The 20,459-nt window shown below is 41.5% G+C and overlaps 1 protein-coding gene across 2 annotated transcripts in view; it reads right to left on the reverse strand.

The window, feature by feature from the left end:
- LOC132383423 (uncharacterized) overlaps positions 1-20,459 on the reverse strand; it is a 55,871-nt gene that overhangs the window by 25,102 nt on the left and 10,310 nt on the right. For both annotated transcript variants that reach the window (XM_059954367.1, XM_059954366.1), the window contains 3 exons: positions 12,784-12,874; positions 11,516-11,697; positions 8,082-8,232 (listed from right to left, as the gene is read on the reverse strand). In XM_059954367.1, coding sequence (XP_059810350.1) covers positions 8,082-8,232; positions 11,516-11,697; positions 12,784-12,874 — 424 coding nt within the window. The remainder of the gene's footprint in view (positions 1-8,081; positions 8,233-11,515; positions 11,698-12,783; positions 12,875-20,459) is intronic.

The following is a 20,459-nucleotide window of genomic DNA, read 5'->3' on the forward strand; positions in this document are numbered from 1 at the left end:
GCGTTTGTGACCATCTTCATAGCAGACTGTGAGGTGTTGAATCTATCTCCAGGCTCCAGCCTGGAAGGAACTTGCTTAGTTCATGTCACAGTAAGCTTTATAGTCAGCCTTTGCCCAGCCTCTGTGAGAGAGGACCACAGTCCAGAGTATTGCACTGGAACCCAGGAGTCTGAATCCCATGCAACCTCTTCTCAAATTCTTCATGAGTGCTTTAAGGAGGAAATATGGCAATGATGCATTGTAAAAGAATACACTGGATAGGACAACCATTGTAGGGAATGGTATGTCCAGTCATATTTACTGTATTTATTACTTATCATTAATTATTGTTTATATTTATTATAACTGAAAAATATATTTTCAATAAAACATATCTTAATAGCCTCTGGCAAAGCTAATCTTACACTGAAGATAAAGGTGTGAATGATCTATGTGGAAGATTTTAGGGAGGAGGCCATGACTGAACTGTAAATTATTCATATTGTTTTCTCAATTCGAGAAGAATTGTCCCCTGAGCACTCTTGGTGCATGTGTACCAGTAATTTTCCCAGTCATGTCGTGTTTTGAGGGAATGGCTTGGCTCTGGGAACAACTTTTCAAAGCAATTCAAAAGACTTTGGAAAGAACCAAGCCAGTCCTTAGGTATATACTTAAAGCAGAGGCTGATAGATTTTTGGTTAGTCAGGGCATGAAGGGATACAGGGAGAAGGCAGGAGATTGGGACTGAGATGGAAATGGATCAGCCATGATGAAATGGCGGACCAGACTCGATGGGCCAAATGGCCTACTTCTGCTCCTGTATATTATGGTCTTATGGCCCTCATGTATCAGTGTGGCCCAGCGCAGTGCAAGATTAGTGAAAATCTGCTGTGATAGAATGTCTTTGAGGCGGATTACAGTCTCGCTGGCTTCTTTTGGACGTACATTGGCATTGAAAAAAGTTATAAAGCTAATAGTTAAAGTATTTAAAAATTACAATTAAAATGCTAAAAAATCAAAGCACTAAAAATCCTAAATGCACTTAAGCCTACCGGCAAATAAAATGATAAGATCTGTCTAGCACTGTGCGGATGCAGTTTCCTCCCGGTGATTTCAAGTAAATTATTATCATTGCACTAAGATCACTGGGCAGGTTTCCCAGCCTTGGTATGAAGAGGTCAGTGAAGAGTTTGATTACCCTGATGCACTCCATAAAGACTCAGCGGGTTCTGTACAAGGGCAGATGGCACACACAAGCTGGCATGATAGACGATGATGCTACTGGCTTCAGCCCAACACTCGCACTGAGTTTCAGGATCTCTTTGCATGGGTAAATCAGACCAAAATGCTGGTGGCTGGGCTGAAATCTAGCCCTGCGTACCGGCTATTTGGGAAGCAATGGAGGATGTTTGCAGTTGGTGGCTAACACAATGAGCACTGGCTCATTCATAGGCATTGAAAAAAAAACTTTAAAGCTAATAGTTAAAGTATTTTAAAACTACAATTAAAGTGCTAAAAAGTCAAAGCATTAAAAATGTACTTAAACCTACCAACAAATAAAATGATAAGACCTGTTTAGCACTGTATGGACACTGTTTCTTCCTAGTGATGGGGTGTTACATGTGGCACAGCCTTAACAGTGTGAGAGGTGCAGCATTACCATCAGCCACACAGCCAATGACCAAAGAGCAAGAGAAAGAGGTGGGAGAAGGCAAACTAGAATCCCTCATTCTGGCCAGAATAACTCTTTGTTTGAATGCAGTCACACTTCTCTATTTGCCAAGCTTCCTTGCTATTTCCCCTTGTTACTGATCATTACAGTATATTTTCACTCACAATTCAAAAATAAAAATCAATACAAAGTAAACAAATTTATGATTCACATCATTTAAGCATCTTCTGCCTTTACATGTCCTGGTTGCTGCAGCAGTATCGGTTGTAGTAAATGTACAATGTTTTGGAGCATTATCCTAAGTACCATAATGGATTGCACAGTGCTTTACAGAGCCACTGACCTTCGATCATGGTTTGATCTGTAAGGAGTTTCTATGTTCTGCCTGTGTTAAGGTATGAATAGTTAAGATTAGGGTTACTGAGTTGGCCATGCTATGTTATTGCCGGAAGTAAGGCAACACTTGTAGACTGTGTTGGTCGTTGAATCAAACAATCCACTCCTCTGTATGTTTCAATGTATGTTTGTCAAGCGGGTGCCTCACATTGAAATACTTGTAAAGACCAACTGCGGAAGTATTGAGGCCATGGTCACCCAGCGTCAGTTGCAGTGGCTGGGGCACGTGATAAGGATGCCCTCATGTCGGCTACCCCGCAGAGTGTTATACGGCCAGCTACATCATGGTCGATGCTCAGCTGGAAGGCCGAAGAAGCACTATAAGGATCAGCTGAAGAATGCTTTAAGGAAGTGCAAGATCAGACCTGAGGACCTGGAGGATGTTGCTGCTGACCGTAACACTTGGCGACAGCTGTGTAGGGATGGGGTTCGTATTCTGGAGATGGAAAGAACAACCAGAAGACAGCAGAAGAGAGCCAGGAGAAATGCAGCCATGGTTGCCATCACTACCACCACTACCACATATACATGTCCCACCTGCAATAGAACTTGTGGGCCCAGGATATGACTGTATAGTCATCAAAAATCTCATCGTTAAAGGAGTGGGTGTCGTCATTGGATTCCAATGGACAACCAAAGAAAAGAAGAAGACAAGCAAAGCTAATCGTTATCTTTTTTAAAATGTTTAATCTTTAAAATCTTTAGCTTTCTCTTTCTGTAGCAACAAACAGACAGGCATTAGGCTGCATTGTCTTCCGCTGTCTGGTGGACAACGACAAGGCCACAGATGGTATGAGAGTGGCGAGGGGACGAGTGTTGAAAGAAGCAAGGGTTTAATGCTCCTAGGGCCACTACAAGAGTGGCATTTCTTTAATCCTACTAACTTGTTAAAAATTTGTGTGGCAACACCCAGCAATCCCTCGGCATAATGGCTTCAGTGGCTGAGGGTGAGCAGTCTCATCTTGCATGACAATGAACTGACCCTTGTTGAGGTAAGTCTCAGCATTCACCGTACACCCAGGTCTGGAGCCTGACTGTGCTGATAGGAGGCTGTTGATATATATCAAAGCCACTAGTTAACTATAGCCCCTCAGCACAGTCCAGATTCACCCACCTGTGCCTGGTAACACTGGTTCAGAACATACTAGACATCAGGTGATCCTGCATCTCAAGCCAAGTTTATTGTCATTTAACTATATACTTGTATATAACCATATAATGTATATAGGAATGAAAAATAAGGGTGTAAAGCTCAGTAGTACACATAGCATACTATAACTTCAGGTAAAATCTTCAGATAAATCACACATAAATAACAAACTGAAGTGCATTAATATTAAATATTGCAAGGTATGGAACAGATTAATCAGTGACATTTTGAATGCAATTTGGCAGGAAGTTCAGAAGCCTAATGGCCTGGGGGAAGAAACTGTTTCTCATCCTGACTGTTCTTGTTTTTATGCATCGTGGTTTCCTGCCTGATGGTAGAAAGTCAAAGAGGCCGCTGGATGGATGGCTGGGGTCTTTAATAATACTGAGGGCCCAGCATATGTAGCGCTCCGGATAAATGAACTCAATGGATGGTAGAGAGACTCCAATGATCCCCTCAGCTGTTCTCACAGTCCTTTGTAGGGACTTCTGGTCCAATGCTTAACTGTTCCCATACCAGGTGGAGATGCAACTTGTTAGGATGGTCTCAGTGGTGCTCCTGTAAATCACAGTTAAGATGGGAGGGTGGAGCCTTGCATGCCTCAATTTTCTTCAGAAGCTGAGGTGCTGCTCTGCTGTTCTTATTCAGGGAGGTGATATTAAGAGACCAGGTGAGGTCATCCACAATGTGAAATCCCAGGAACTGGTCCATAACTGTCTCTATGGAGGAGCCATGTACTTGCAGAGGGGGATGTTTATCTGCACCTTCCTGAAGTCCACAATGATTTCCCTTGTCTTCACCACGTTCAGGCTCCTGGTTCGGTAGTTCGGTAGTTCTTCTCATACCGATCCACCAGCTGCTCCACTTCCTCTCTATACTCCATCTCATCATCATTCTTCATAAGGCCAACCGCTGTTGTGTCATCCACAAACTTGATGACATAATTTGAGCTGGATCCTGTGACGCAGTCACTCGTCATCAGTCTGAACAGCAGTGGACTCAGCACATAGCCCTGGGGAGTGCCAGTGTTCAGCGTAATGAGACCCGAGACATTGCTGCCCAGAAGACTGACTGTGGCCTTACTTTTAAGAAGGAAGGAGGTGTTGAGGCCCAGTGAGGACAGATATCACACCAGTTTCTGGTGTATGATGATGTGGAATGCTGAACTGAAGTCTATAACCAGCAGTCTGGCATATGAGACCTCATTTTCCAGGTCGGACAGGACAGAGTGGAGATGAGAGGTTATTGCATCATCAGTGAATCGATTTAAGTGATAAGTGAACTGGAAAGGGTCCAGTGTAGCCTGGGGTAAGGCTTTAATGTATTTCATGACCAGCCCCTCAAAGCATTTTATAATGGTTGATGTTCATGCCACAGGATGATAGCCATTTAGGCAGGTGACTGTCACTTTCTTTGGCACTGAAGTGATGTTTGCTGCCTTGAAAACTGAGGGGACAATGGATTGTTCCAGAGGGATGTTGAATATATCCATCAGCACTTCAGTTACCTGGGCTGTGCAGCTTCAGAACCCTTTCAGGCTGTCCTTCCATTGTACCCTGGACCCACTACAAAATCCAAGGGCTGTTACTAATCACACTGGCTTGTGCCACCGGACTTTCCTTTCCAGCGTTATACTAGAAAGGGCTGGTATATCTCATGTCCCCCTTGTTATGAACATGGCCGTGATCTACATTGTAAAGGTATGGTAATCCAAGCAATATGTTTCAATCTCTCAATATTTTGTTAATTTACACCTATATTTAAAATAACTTACATTATTTAATAACCTGTTTATGTGATTTTTACTCTCTTACATTGGTTAAACACGCTTCAGTTGGGCCCATGAGTTTCTGATCATCAGAGACATTTCGAGTAGAAGGTGTCGGAGGTCCTCTGCATGATCCACAGGGACGACCTCGGTTTGTGATCACTAATCTGAGACTGCCCCATCTCATGTGGTGGTTGTGGCAGCCAAGTCACCAAGTCTCCGGAAACCATACGGCCATAAACCATAATGGTGGACATTCTGGTTATATTACACAGGTGTACATCGGTTTATTATTGTCACATGTACCAAGCTACAGTGAAAAGCTTGTGCTTTTGGATTTAGAATCGGACCTCAGAAAGGGTAAGATAAGGGAACTCACACCAGTCTTCATGGAGAGTTCAGAAGTGGAAAGAGTGAGGAATTTCAGGTTCCTGGGTATCAATATCTCTGACGATCTATCCTGGACCCAAAATACTGATGCAGCTACAAAGAAGGCATGGCAGCTGTTATATTTCATTAGGAGTTTGAGGAGATTTGATATGTCGCCAGAGACGCTCACAGATTTCTGTGGATGTACCGTGGAGAGCATTCTGACCGGCTGCATCACCATCTGGTGTGGGAAGGGTGACTGCACAAGATCGAAGTAAGCTGCCGGGGCTTCATTTTGGCCACTGGCCTCCATAGCATTCAGGATTTTTTTCAAGGAGTGATGCCTCAAAAAGGCAGCATCCATCATTAAGGGACCCCATCACCCACATTATGCTTCGTTCTCACTGCTACGATCAGAAGGGGGATTCAAGAGCCCGAAGGCACACACTCAGCAATTCAGGTACAGCTTCTTCCCCTTGGCCATTTGATTTCTGAATGGGGATTAAAACTATGAATACTACCTCACTACTTTACTTACTTCAGTTTTTGCGCTACTTAATTAATTTAACTAGTTAATATAGGTGCAGTATTTATTTACAAGAATTCACATTTTTGTCTATTATTATGTTTTGCATTGTACTGCTGCCACAAAGACAACAAATTTCACGACATATGCCGGTGATATTAAACATGATTCTGATTATTGCCAGATGTACCAAGACACCCTGATAAGCTTGTCTTGCATACCGTTTATGCAGATCAAATCATTTCACAGTGCTTTGAGGGAGAACAAGGTAAAACAATAACAGAACTGACCCCGCATCTTTTAATTTTTGAGTTGGTTGTTTTTAATTCATTTGTAACTTACTTGTTATTCTAAATAACCCGGACATAGTTTTAGATTTAGTCTTTGTGATTTTAGTAATTGACTTGACCGTGAGCTATTTTTCAGTGAATGGAATAGCACTGTCAACTTGTTTTCCTCAGCAATGACAATAAGGCTCTAGCTGTTGACTGACTACAGAATAAAGTGCACCGTCTACTGAAAAAGTGCAATGCAGGTTAACCATGACCACAACAACAGTTCACAATTACAAAGTTTCTATATTGAGATAGACGAGCATGAGCAGTGAGCCTGAGGGGGTAGGATATATCCCAATGAGTGGCATCTGCTTGTGTTGCAACAAAAGCTGAGATATCAGTCTTCATTATGTATCTGGGTTAGGCCCAGAAGTGTCCTAATGAAGTTCCCCACCCTGTTTGACATTTCTGCGTCATGACTCCGCACATGCAGATACAACCCCCTAAGCTATCTTCTCTTCTATCTGTAGTTTCACTATATTATAGGTATGAAATGTTTCTTCATGATCAGCATCTTCTTGTTCCTACACTGTTGCTCAGCTACCACGGCCTGGTCAGGTGGCAGTTTCCGGCTCCCTCAAATAAAGCACAGGTATTGGCTTGTGACGGGGAGAGAGATAGAAAGTGAGGCTCCAATACCATCTGCAACTTCCAAAATCAGAAGAGTTCCAAAGATGTGTAGAAAGCAATGCGTGAGAAAGAGGAGAAAGAGAAAAGCACTCACATTGTCCATTGCTTTTGTCTGTTGAGAGGCACTAACAGAGCCAACAGTCAATATCTTTTTCCCAAACTTGAAATGTCTAATACTAGAGGACATGCATGAGAGGGGGCAAGTTCAAAGGAGATATGCAGGGCAAGTTGTATTGCACAAAACCTGGCATGCAGTCCTATTAATTAGTGAGCAGTACATACTCTCCCAATCTGTATTTGAAGCAACAGATGTGTTAGTCTAGCACTGCTAACACTCAATTTGTTTTCAGTAACTATCCTTGGCTTCCTAACTGGAAGACCACAATCTGTGCGGATTGGTGACAACATCTCCTCTTCGCTGACGACCAACACTGGTGCACCTCAGGGGTGTGTGCTTAGTCCACTGCTCTACTCTCTCTATACCCATGACTGTGTGGCTAGGCATAACGCAAATACTATCTATAAATTTGCTGATTATACAACCATTGCAGGTAGAATCTCAGATGGTGACAAGAGGGCAGTTGCAGTTATAAAGAAGGTGAGACAGTGACTGTACTTCATTTGGAGTTTGAAGAGATTTGGTATGTCAACTAATTCACTCAAAAACTTCAATATTTGTACCGTGGAGAGCATTCTGACAGGCTTCATCACTGTCTGGTATAGAGGGGGCTACTTCACAGGACCAAAAGAAGCTGCAGAGGGTTGTAAATCTAGTCAACTCCATCTTGGGCACTAGCTTACAAAGTACCCAGGGCATTTTTAGGGAGCAGTGTCTCAGAAAGGCAGCATCCATTATTAAGGACCTCCAGCACCCAGGGCATGCCCTTTTCTCACTGTTACCATCAGGTGGGAGGTACAAAAGCCTGAAGGGACACACTCAGCAATTCAGGCACAGCTTCTTCCCCTCTGCCATCCAATTCCTAAATGGACATTGAATCCTTGAACACTACCTCACTTTTTAAATATATATTGTTTTGTTTTTGCACAATTATTAATCTATTCAATATACATATACTATAATCTATTTATTATTATTATTATTATTATTAGTCTTCTATGTTATGTATTGGATTGAACTGTTGCTGTTAAGTTATCAAATTTCACGACACATGCTGGTGATATTAAACCTGATTCTGATTCTATCCACCTTAGTCCTTAGTTATTTGAAGTAAGAATCCCAGGTCTATGTAACTCACTGCAGGGGTAGTCCACTTCATCATTTATGGAGTAATCTCTCCTCTGTCGGCATGTGAAGTTTTGAGCCTGGGTTTCTTTCGGCATCTTGTACGCCCAAGGAAGATCCATGTCCCTGGTCCTCATTCTCTGATCACTGCACTCAACATAAGGCTGAAAGGTACAATTAATAAAAGGAACTTGTTAACTTCCGATTACCTCCATTGAGGTATTTCCTAGTAATCAACTGCTCTTTATTCCTGAGCTTGATTGTCTAATAACTTAATATCATTGTAACACGCTGTAAGGTTTCACTGCAAAGGCTAATGTAATGGCTTCTATGTAATGTTCCACTGTTAAGGTAATGGTTTCTCTGTAGCGGCAACGTTTGGGTTATGACAAGAGATAACGGGACTTTGGAATTCAGTGGCTATCCAATGGGAGAAATGTTGTTCTTTCTTGTGTGTCTGGGAGCTGGGTTTCTCGCAGTCTTCTGTCGAGGAGAGATGAAGAGGGAAGGCGCATGGGGGGAGAGCTGGTAGACCACTGGACGGAGTGGACTGGGATCTGAGGGGCTGAAGGTCGGCAATGCTCGGAGGAGACTGATGGTGGAAGAATGCCTACTGAGTGAGCTCCAACGTAATTTTGACTTTGACTTGGGCCCTTTTTTTTTGTTTTGTTTATTTTCATTACTAACCCTATATTCAGATTAAGATTCATAAAGTCTAACATTTAATTGCATATGGTGTACTGTCTGATATTTTGCGTTGTGGGTTTGTAACTGGGGGTACATTACACAACATCTGCACAAACATGATTACCCAGTTTGGCGGCGCTGAAGGCTGATTCCCCTAGACGAATGCCAGTTGAATGAGCCTGAGGGTTACATCAGTATTAATGAAAGCAGAGCAATAAAAGCAGCCACTACTTGAAAGGGAAAGATGGGTTAACGCATTGGCTGAGATGCCAGGATAAAGATTCTTACCAGAAATGCTCATTAGTATAGTCTGACCTAAATTTTGTTTGGTTTCAATATTAATTTGTATTTTCAAATTTACAGTACTGTGCAAAAGTCTCAGGCATGTATATATAGCTAGGGCACCCAAGACTTTTGCACAATACCGTTTTAATTTTATGCATTGCACTGTACCGCTGGCACAAAAAAAAACAAATTTCATGACATATGTGAGTGATGATAAACCTGATTCTGATTCTGCAGGGTGCAGGGAGAGGGGAATCATGGTTGGGGAAAGGTGCAGGGAGGGGGGAAGGGAGCAGGAAGCACCAGAGAGAAATCCTGCAATGAATAATAATCCAATTGTTTGGAATCAAAGGATCTTGCCTGGTGTCTCAGGGCTGGGTGTGTCTACACCATACCATCCCCTGCTCCTGGCACTGCCACCTGTCCCACACACCTCCCATGGCACTCCACCCTCACCATTCCTAACCATTCCTAACATCCTTTGGTCTTGCCAGCTTTACAGACTTGCTCTCCATTCCACATTGACAAATAGATTGAGCAATGTCTTAGGCAACCCAGCTGTATACAGTTGAAGTCAGAAGTTTACAAACACTTAGGTTGAAGTAATTAAAACTCATTGTTTAACCACTCCACAGGTTTCATATTAGCAAATTATAGTTTTGGCAAGACGTTGAGGACATCTACTTTGTGCATGACACGAGTAATTTTTCCAACAACTTTTATTTCACAACAGGTTATTTCACTTTTAATTGACTATATCACAATTCCAGTGGGTCAGAAGTTTACAAACAAAATCAAAAGAAATCAGCCAAGACCTCAGAAAAAATAAATTGTGGGCCTCCACAAGTCTGGATGATCCTTGGGAGCAATTTCCAAATGCCTGAAGGTACCACATTCATCTATACAAACAATAGTATGCAAGTATAAACACCATGGTACCACACAGCCATCATACTGCTCAGGAAGGAGAAGCATTCTGTTTCCTAGAGATGAATGTACTTCAGCACGAAAAGTGCAAATCAATCCCAGAACAACAGCAAAGAACCTTGTGAAGGTGCTGGGGGAAACAGGTAGACAAGTATCTATATCCACAGTGAAACGATTCCTATATCGACATAACCTGAAAGGCTGCTCAGCAAGGAAGAAACCACTGCTCCAAAACTGCCATAAAAAAGCCAGACTACAGCTTGCAAGTGCACATGGGGAAAAAGATCTTTCTTTTTAGAGAAATGTCCTCTGGTCTGATGAAATAAAAATTGAACTGTTTGCCCATAATGACCATTGTTATGTTTGGAGGAAAAAGGGTGAGGCTTGCAAGCGGAAGAACACCATACCAACTGTGAAGCATGGGGGTGGCAACATCATGTTGTGGGGGTGCTTTGCAGCAGGAGGGACTGATGCACTTCACTAAATAGATGCCATCATGAGGAAGGAAAATTATGTGGATATATTGAAGCAACATCTCAAGACATTAGCCAGGAAGTTAATGCTCGGTCACAATGGGGTCTTCCAAATGGACAATGACCCCAAGCATACCTCCAAAGTTCTGGCAAAATTGCTTATGGAGAACAAGGTCAAGGTATTGGCGTGGCCATCACAAAGCCCTGACCTCAATCGATAGAAAATTTGTGGGCAGAACTGAAAAAGCATGTGCGAGCAAGGAGGCCTACAAACCTGACTCAGTTACAGTAGTTCTGTCTGGAGGAATGGAACAAAATTCCAGCAACTTATTGTGAGAAGCTTGTGGAAGGCTACCCAAAACATTTGACCCAAGTTAAACAATTTAAAGGCAATGCTACCAAATACTAACAAGTTGTATGTAAACTTCTAACCCATTGGGAATGTGATAAAAAAAATAAAAGCTGAAATAAATCATTCTCTCTACTATTATTCTGACATTTCACATTCTTAAAATAAAGTAGTGATACTAACTGACCTAAGACAGGGAATGTTTTCTAGGATTAAATGTCAGAAATTGTGAAAAACTGAGTTTAACTGTATTCCGCTAAGGTGTATGTAAACTTCTGATTTCAACTGTATATGTGACCCAGACCTTTGCACAGTACTGCACAGTTACTTCAATCTGAAAATCATTGAACTTTATTGTTCTAAACTTTGAATCATGTCAGTGTGAAATTGGTTACTAACACAATTCATCATAAAAATGCATAATCAATGAGTCCGGCAGTCTTTACTTTAAAAGTCCAGTCATTTAGTCCTGATCACGATTGAATTACGTGTTTGATGTACACTTCCAGGTGTGTGTGCTTTTGCCTGCGGGGAGGGATGGTTGCCATTCCAGCCTATAGTTTGGTTTTAACTTGCATAAAACAGGTCTCAATAAAAATACTCTTGTATCTGTGCTTTGTTGTACAATTGTTACTGATAGCTTTCAGCGGGTAGATTTCGATCTTAATTGAAAAAGTGCAACATCGAGACACTTTAAAGAAGAAAAAGATTAAATGTTCTATTTACCTGACCCTTGGTCCTACTGTACTCTGTTGGTATTTCTTGCTGTCGGTTTTGCCATTCTGTCTGAATCTTGGCTATTTCTAATTTAATAGACTCAATGTCATTTTCAATCATAATAATTCTCTTTGTTGATTCTTTGCTTTCTTCTTGCAGTCTAATGAACTTCTGAATAATCTGATCTGCAGCTATGTTAAACAAATACAAGTCACTTAAATTTCCAGTAAAAAAAACAATATTGTTCTGAATAAACTATATATACACAAGACTGAGCTTATTGTTCAATTTATACATTTCCAAAAATAACACTTTGAAAGCAGTTCTTCAGGTTTAATTGGCACGCGGGAGCTCAACCATGTCATAACAGGTACCTCCCACAACTATATATTACATATGACCTAAAATACATAAATAGGTTATCCATTGCAATGTGGTAATACCTGGAAGCAGGAACTACTCAAACTTGATCTACAAGTAACATTTTGGGCTGTATCTCAAATGACAATCAGATTACAGGAAGGAAATGAAGTGCTTAGTAACATGGTATCTAGACAATAATCTTTCCTCCATGTCAGCCAAGCCCATGATCTGGTTATTGACTTCATTAAGGGAATGGGTGGTGCTCACCTCTGTCTACATCGACAGAGCTGAGGCTGAGAGCTTCAAGTTCCTTGGAGTGAACATCACAAGAATCACTCTTGGACTGTGTTGGTCATTGACAAAACAACACATTCAGCTTTATGTTTTGATGTTTCAATGTACATGTGACAAATACAGCTAATCTTTTAATAAAGTATTATGATACCACCAGAGAAAGAAATTAAACAGGGAATGTACTTAAATTCCTCAGCTAGAGACAGGGAGCGATTACCAATCAGACATCACATGTATGTGCAAAACTATTCAGCATGTCAGAGATTAATGTAAAGAGATAATCAAAGTGACTATTTTAGATCTCATCATGATTAAAGGACAATGACCTGAAATGTGAATCCTCTTCCTCCATTGAAATAATGCAATCCAACTTGCTATGAGTTTCCTGCATTTTCTATCTATATTGAAAAATTAAGAGACCACACTATTCTGCATCTTAAACCTGAGATGAGTTTTTCAAATCCTTCAGATTGTTAGAAGCAAAACTATATTCAAGACATTGCAAATTGATAATTCTGTAGTAAGTTCTCGCCCAATTTCAAAGAGTAGAAAAAGACCATTTTCCTAAGGTAGACTTCATTAATCAGATGGTGTTTGTACTTTTATCATAAAATTCACACCTATCTGGCTGTGGCCAGTCTCTGAGGGGATGGTGAGGCTTGCATACAGTTTTCCATTTGTTGAGATTGGAATTGGCTCCTGAAACTCAACCTGAAAGACAAAAAGGTTCGTCAGATATTCTTTTTGCAAATTATGAGTAACATCATTCACCAACATGTATCAGTAATTAATAAGCAATGTAATAAACTGTGTGATTTCATTGATTTAAACCCCTACAGATTTGTTATAGACTGGAAAGAAGTAATAAATATTTTTCCTTTAAAATAATTTCTGGAAGGAATTGTTTATAATGAAAGGTCATTAGCATGAAGCAATAACCTTGTTTCTTTCTCCTCAGATGCTGCCTGACCTTCTATACATTTTCAGCATCTTGTTGTTTTTATCTTTCAGATTTCTAGCATCCGCACTATATCCTTTTTAGGTTGCAAAATTGTCACTTATAAATGGATATGTAATATTCTTTGTTATTAAGTATTTTCCCTTTCTTGTATCCGCCAATATTTTACTATTTGCAAGAAATAGCCCATTACGCCTGCTCCATTAGTAACAACAAGATCAGCTTAACTTTTCTGCACTAACTCAAATCTGATTAACTCCTCTCTACTGCCCTCACAGTACGTATGTACAAAGCTATGCAGTGAGTTAACCAGCTTCTCAAAAATCACCCCAAAACAGAATCTTCCTTCAGTGCTTTAATTAAGAAATTATATAGTTGTTTTGAAGACAAATAAAGAGAGGATGGAGATAGATGTCTTCCCATCATGTGCTTCAATTTGAATCCAAATTAACCCACACAGGAGATGATATAAAAAACAGCTTACATACAGGAAGTGACATTCATACAATCTGCACCTCTCGAGGCCAGAACATTCTCTGATATACTTTATACTAATGCCAATTTCTTTATAGTTCATCGCTTATTCTAAATGGTTGCCATTGCTATTTCCAGGTGGATTTCTTTGTCCTCTTCTGTTGAAGAGAGACACAAAATATCTGATAGTATTTTCTGTCATATCTTTATTCCATATCCTAGCGGTGTAGCAACATCAGACCGTAAACTTTATTTGAGTGCTGGACTGTATACAGATTGCATATACTTGCATGGCTAATCTATGTTTGTTAAATGCAATAAGATTTCCTTGTCATTTCAAGGTTATGACAGTAAATTACTGTAAACCAAAATATAAAGTTGTAAAGTAACATATAAACACCAATATAATTACACAAAATGATACATTATTATATTTGGAAACAAAATAGTGCAAGGTGCAACTACTGGTGAATTAGACCGAGACAAGAAACCTGCTTTTAATCTTGCTTGTACAGTGTTTAATTGAAACAGGTACACAATATTAATGAGTTTGAATTGGAAACAGGCAGAAATTGTAAGCCTACTTCCTGCACTTTGTTCATTCAGAGCTTTTAAGAACCAGATCCTTATCATTCTAGTCACTGTTCTATGGAGTGATTGGCTTTTATTACAGCCCTTTGTACAGCTCTCAAGTTGCTTAATTGTTTATCAAGCAGTCCTAAATCAAAGCAAATGGACTTGCGTTTTAATTCCACTTCCTATTCCCATATGTCCATCCATAGCCTCCTACACTATCGTGATGAGGCCACACTCAGGTTGGAGGAACAACACCTTATATTCCATTTGGGTAGCCTCCAACCCAATGGCATGAATATCAATTTCTCAAACTACTGGTAATGCCCACCACGACCCTCTTTTTCTTCACAATTTCCCATCCTCTTTTCCCTCTCTCACCTTATCTCCCTGCCCACCTATCACCTCCCTCTGGTGCTCCTTGCCCATTTTATTTCTTCCATGACCATCTGCCTCCCAGCTCTTTACTTCATCCCTCCCTCTCCAGGTTTCACCTATTACCTTGTGTTTCCCGCTCCCGTTCCCCCCACCTTTTAAATCTACTCCTCAGCAATTTTTTCTCTAGTCCTGCTGAAGGGCTTTGGCCCAAAACGTTGACTGCACACTTTTCCATAGATGATCCCTGACCTGCTGAGCTCCTCCAGCATCTTGTGTGTGTTGCTCGGGTTTCCAGCATCTGCAGATTTTCCCTTGTTTGTTGTGTTGTCTAGATGACATTTCACCACTCATCCAAGAGGCATCTTCAGTTCTGATCCATGGTGGGTGGTTCTCCGGTTTATAAACTCTGTGAGTTTTTTAAAGGTATAGCACTCACGTGAGTGTCATTAAGAGACGTAGAGGTAATGAGAGGGTCATTAGTCTTACCTTTGCATGAATGCAGGTGTGAATGGCTATGGAGATGCCAGGGTAAAGATGTTAGGACTGCATTGTAAGTAGCTGATAGGTGGTGTCATACCCCTGTCCAAGAATGGGTTTTCCAGTTTAACACAGGTGCTTCTTTAACCCTTATTTGAAACCACCTGTCCTCCCTGTCCAAAATGTTCATGGTGATATCATCAAAGGAGGGTCCCTTGTCCATTAGGTGTAGATATACAGCTGAGGTATTCGCCCTCCTGTTGTCTTGATTTACGACTGCTTGATACACAATGTCCTGGATGATTGAGAACCTTCAAAGATCCAATTGTTTGTTCCAAATACATCCACCAATCACGTTAAGCCTTCCATCTACCAGGCTCCGATTTTTAAATTCCAAGGTATTAATCTACTAATCATCTGGAATTGCTGAAGAAGTCTCTGAATTTTCCTTATCATCCTGAACAAAAAAGTCTTAATTACCAGGCGCTGTGAATTTTTCTGTCCGGTTATTCAAGATTCAAGTACGTTTATTATCAAAGAATGTACAAATTATACAACCTTGAGATTTGCTTGCTCACAGGTAGACACAAAGAAAGAAACCCAGGAGAAATCAATTAAAGAAAAATAAAGAATAAAATAAAAATAAAAGACCAACACGAGATGTGTAAGAGAATGAAATAAATATAAATCATGCAAACAATAGAAGCAAACAACAGCATCCTGAACCAAAACTGAGTCCGCAAATACAAACCCTAGAGCAGCCTGGAGTAGGCCCAAAGCCTCAGTTATCAGTTCATCAGTTCAGGTGCAAAGAACAGCAGCCGGGCAGTCTTTATAGCCACAGCGCCATGGAGATGACCATCACAGAGAACGAGCAAAATTGGCTTTTGTCCCGACCAGTCTTTTTCAGTCTATCTCAGCTGGCATTTAAATTGACCAAGCACTGGAACAGCAAAAGGCCCCAGCGCCCTAGAGAGTGAGTGAAATCAGCTCTCGCCTCCAATTTGGGCTGGCATTTAAATTGTCTAAACGGTGTATCATACCTTGCACTAAGACCCAGGCACCACTCCTGTGAAAGGCTCCAAGCCTAGACCACACCACCCAATGATTTGTTCCAGCCCCAGATTTCATTGCCCAGCCCGAAGCCGCTCTTGAGCTCTTCAAATCCGTTCGGACCAGTTGTACGGGCACTGAATCTCCTCTGCACAAGCCCTAACTTCTCCTTTTTGTGCCTACAGCAATTCAACCTCACTCCTGGCCCAGCTGTACGGGCGTCAGAATCCATCTGCAACACACCAGCTCAGTTTATGCCCCGTACTCACCTCACCATCGCTTGCCCCCTTCACTGTTTGCAGTGACAATTTGACACAATTTACCTCAGAGAAGTATTTTTTATTGATGTTTTTAGCTTTCTGACTACTGGAGAGTTGTTGCACACTTACTGTAGCTCATCTTAACCAGTTTGATGAAGCTGTTGCAATTGATCTTTTCCTGAATGAAATGCTAAATGCTTTACTGACCAAAAATTGCTCTTGTGCCATTGATTTCACCATCAGAGGCACGTGAATGATCTCTTTCCTTGTGTATTCTTCATTCTGGGGAAGTGCCTGTGACCTTGGATTGCCATGAAATGGGTGAGCACAGGGACATCTGTTCCCTGGATCTCGCTGTGTATGCCATCCTCTATTGTTAAAATGCAGGCTTGAGGAACAACACCTGATTGGCTGCAGTACCCAGTGTCATATTCTCCTACTCTAGATAATTTACTCTTTCTTTCTGTGTACTCAAATATTGGCTGTATTTGCCCACCATTATTTTTCTTTTCTTTTTTGAATGATCTGTCCTGACGGGTATATCCCAGTGGACAGCGTTAGCAACACATTACAAATTAACTTAACCTGATATTAACTGCTGTTTATTAGTACACCCCATTGGGGACATCCCCTTTGGTCCATCCATTGCCTTCCCCCACTTTCTCCACAACTTAGTCTAACTTGTTCTCCTTAACATGCTTCTTACTACTCAGTTCTGGCAAGGGGTCCTAGACCTGAAAGGTCAACTTTATTTCTCCTGCTTCACCTTCTGAGATTTTCCTAGCGCCATGTATTCGTGGTAGCACAGAGGTCAGCACAATGCTTTACAGAACCTGCCGCCCGGGTTCATTTCTCACCACTGCCTGTAAAGAGTTTGAATGCTTCCACACAGAATGCATCGGTTTCCTCCATTTGCTACTGTTTCACCCCCCAATCTACTGGTTGGTAGGTTAATTGGTTGCTGTAAATTGTCCTGTGATTAGGCTACGGTTAAATCGGGGGTTGCTCAGTGGCGTGTCTCAAAAGGCCCAAAGTACCCTATCTCAACTGTTACATACCCCGTAACTGGGTGTCTGACCAGCAGAGAAAGAAGAATCCATTGGAGTCTGGTGGTACCAAACTAAAAGTGTTTATTAGTGAACTACACAATACAATATCAAAGATGCAAATATACATATAAAACAAGTTAGCAGTAATAAACCTAAAAGTGTAGAAATAATAATAATCAATAATAAACAAGCTCTATCGATGTCTAGGGGTAAACAAATTCTCATAGGAAAGCATAGAGTTCAGTTCATAAATGCTGAGGTGGTTATGGTTGTTGTATTGAAATCGTTGGAGAGAGAGAGCGAGCGAGATGTAACAGCAACAGCTGTGGCAAACAAACCTTTTGTGGCTTTCTTAATCCGTCGTGTAGTCGTGGCCATTCAGTTATGACCCCTCTGGTCTTCAGCTAGACCATCCTTCTGTGGTGGACTCATCACTCTGGCATGAGTGGACACACACACACACAAGTCCCCACTGGCCCTGCTGTAACACTGTGAGCTTTACTGACCGATCTCCTGGTTCGGTCTCCGAAGCCCCCACCTTTCTGTGGGTTCCCAACACTCAGTCAGTGTCCACTGGTGTGTCTGAAGGGTGTCTCTCCAGACTTGTCTTTTATCCCCACTCACGGGGTCTCAGCTATCCATCAACTCTGAATGACCATGTTCATCAAATCAGGCCACTCCTGCTATCTCCTGAGGAATGTTAACGAGCAAAGTACAGTCCTTGTAGTGGAAGGTAAATAATCCAGGAAGAGTCAAAATACAATAAATCAACAGTCTCTCTCCCCCTCTTATCTGCAGCAGATGTTCTTGCCTGGGCTTTATCTCTCTTTCAATAGCAGCATAGCAACAGCAATAGTTCGTAGTTCTCAGGAGGGGGGTTGGGAATGGTTAACTCTGCGCGCCATTGTCCATCAGGTCTGTTCATCACTCATAACACAACAAATAAATAAATAATCTTTTCCTCAGAATTCCAGCATTTTCATTTTTTTCTATTCATAATTTACAGAGATATTGTCATTTGAGGGTAAGTAATTATACATAGGCTATTTATGATTTAGTGTTGGCACGTGGCCAAGTGATTTGAAGGTCACTAGTTCGAGCCTCAGCTAAGGCAGCTGGTTGTGTCCTTGAGCAAGGAACTTAACCACACATTGCTCTGCGATGACACCGGTGCCAAGCTGTATTGGCCCTTGACCTTCCCTTGGACAACGTCCGTGGCATGGAGACGAGGACTTGCAACATGGGCAACTGCCGGTCTCCCATACAACCCTGCCCAAGCCTGCACCCTGGAAACTTCCCAAGGCGCAAATCCATGGTCTCTCGAGACTAACAGATGCCTATTATATATGACTTCAGCCAATGCAATACTTTAAAGTTTATTTTTCAACTCTTCAAGCACTTTCTAAAGGCAAAAATAATTTGCTCAGCTGGCTGAAGGAACAGAAGGGGTTGAGGAAGCACATAAAATAACTCCGTTCTGAGGACACATAAAATGGCTGGGGCTGAAAAATTATCCTGTGTGCAACTACACAGTGGGTGATTGTTCATCCAGATAGGGCAGATGATATAGCCACGACTTGGTTTTCCCCTCTGATTGCAACACAGGGCAGAGCACAATTCAGAAAGCTATCTAGGAACAATTATCCAATGCAATGACTTAGAATGTAGATGATCCAAATGTGCATGTCTCAAATTTTTGTCTATTATGCAATGCAACTCATTTACAAATATTCTTTGAATCTTTCAGCACATTATACTGTTTGAACTCAAACTGGGCATTTGTTCAAATGCAACATACACAAACCTCCAAGAGGACCACAACCTCGTCACTGGGTTTGGAGGCTTGCCTGCCTCAATGACCCGGAGAGCTATCTTGGGTGGCTCTTGGTAGGGTCACCCATGCCAAACCGGTTAAAGAGCAGAGGCAGGCTAAGAGTGGTCCACCAGTCATTCAGGTCCGGGGGTTCAGCTCAGGGCTAACAACCCTGACTGGTAAAATAAAATTGTTACGGAAACAGCAATGAAGAATCCTTCTACGTCTGAGTGCAACGGTATTCCTGAGTCTCCACCTGGGACTTGCACGACTGACAGTAGTGAAAACTGAGAGGAAGCTGCTGACATGATGAAGGAAGCCCTGAACACCACCAGAGATGGAGGACCTTCATTGCTGCCCTGAACACCAGCAACATAACCGGCAATAAGTAAGGAACCTATGCAATGTTTCAGATTCAGATATATTCATCACATGTACATCAAATATATAGTTCAATGTTTCATTTAATATTCAATTTGAATATAATATTCAAAATCCATTGAACTTAATATACTGTACGTCCCATTTTATATTCCATTCAATCGAAGAGTATTAAGAAGCGACAGAATACAAGATATCTGAACACTTCAAGGTAAGTGCCATTCATTTCCTAATATTTACAATGTTGCTCATTCACTTTCACACAGTCAAATGCATAATCACATGAACATCACCCACTCTCCGCAGTGTAACACCAACCCTAACCGAAGATACCCTCGGGACACATTCCCTGCTAGTCAGCTCTGAAACCATTAAGTAGACTGAAACACCTCATCTGAAGCCTGAGTCACCTGCACAGCTACTTGTCTTGTGCTTCATGAGATTGGCAATTAGCACTGAATAGGTCAGGGTACTGAGCTGAGAAGGATTACACGGTGACAGCCAAGAAGCACCAGTACACAAGAGGTTCTGCTGATTTTAGAAATCTTGAGCAACATACAACATGCCGCACGAATGCAGTATGTCAGGCAGCACTTACAGAGGGAAATAAACACAGACATCCCACCCTACAAAATCTCATTTCAGGGAGGTAGCACCCCCGCCCCACCATATCACTCCCCACCCCCACCCCCCTTGACCCCCAAAGGTGTATGTAATACTTTGCTTAGTGATTTTGTCTAATCTGTAAACCAAGTTGGATATATGCAGAAAATGTGACATTAAAATATGTACTTATATTATCATGGAGTCATTTTTTATTATATTATGACTTTAAGCAAGTCTACAGGGAGGTCAGCCTCAGCATGTAGGACATCAATAG

Source organism: Hypanus sabinus, chromosome 30, assembly GCF_030144855.1.
Source record: "Hypanus sabinus isolate sHypSab1 chromosome 30, sHypSab1.hap1, whole genome shotgun sequence".
Lineage (NCBI taxonomy): Eukaryota > Metazoa > Chordata > Chondrichthyes > Myliobatiformes > Dasyatidae > Hypanus > Hypanus sabinus.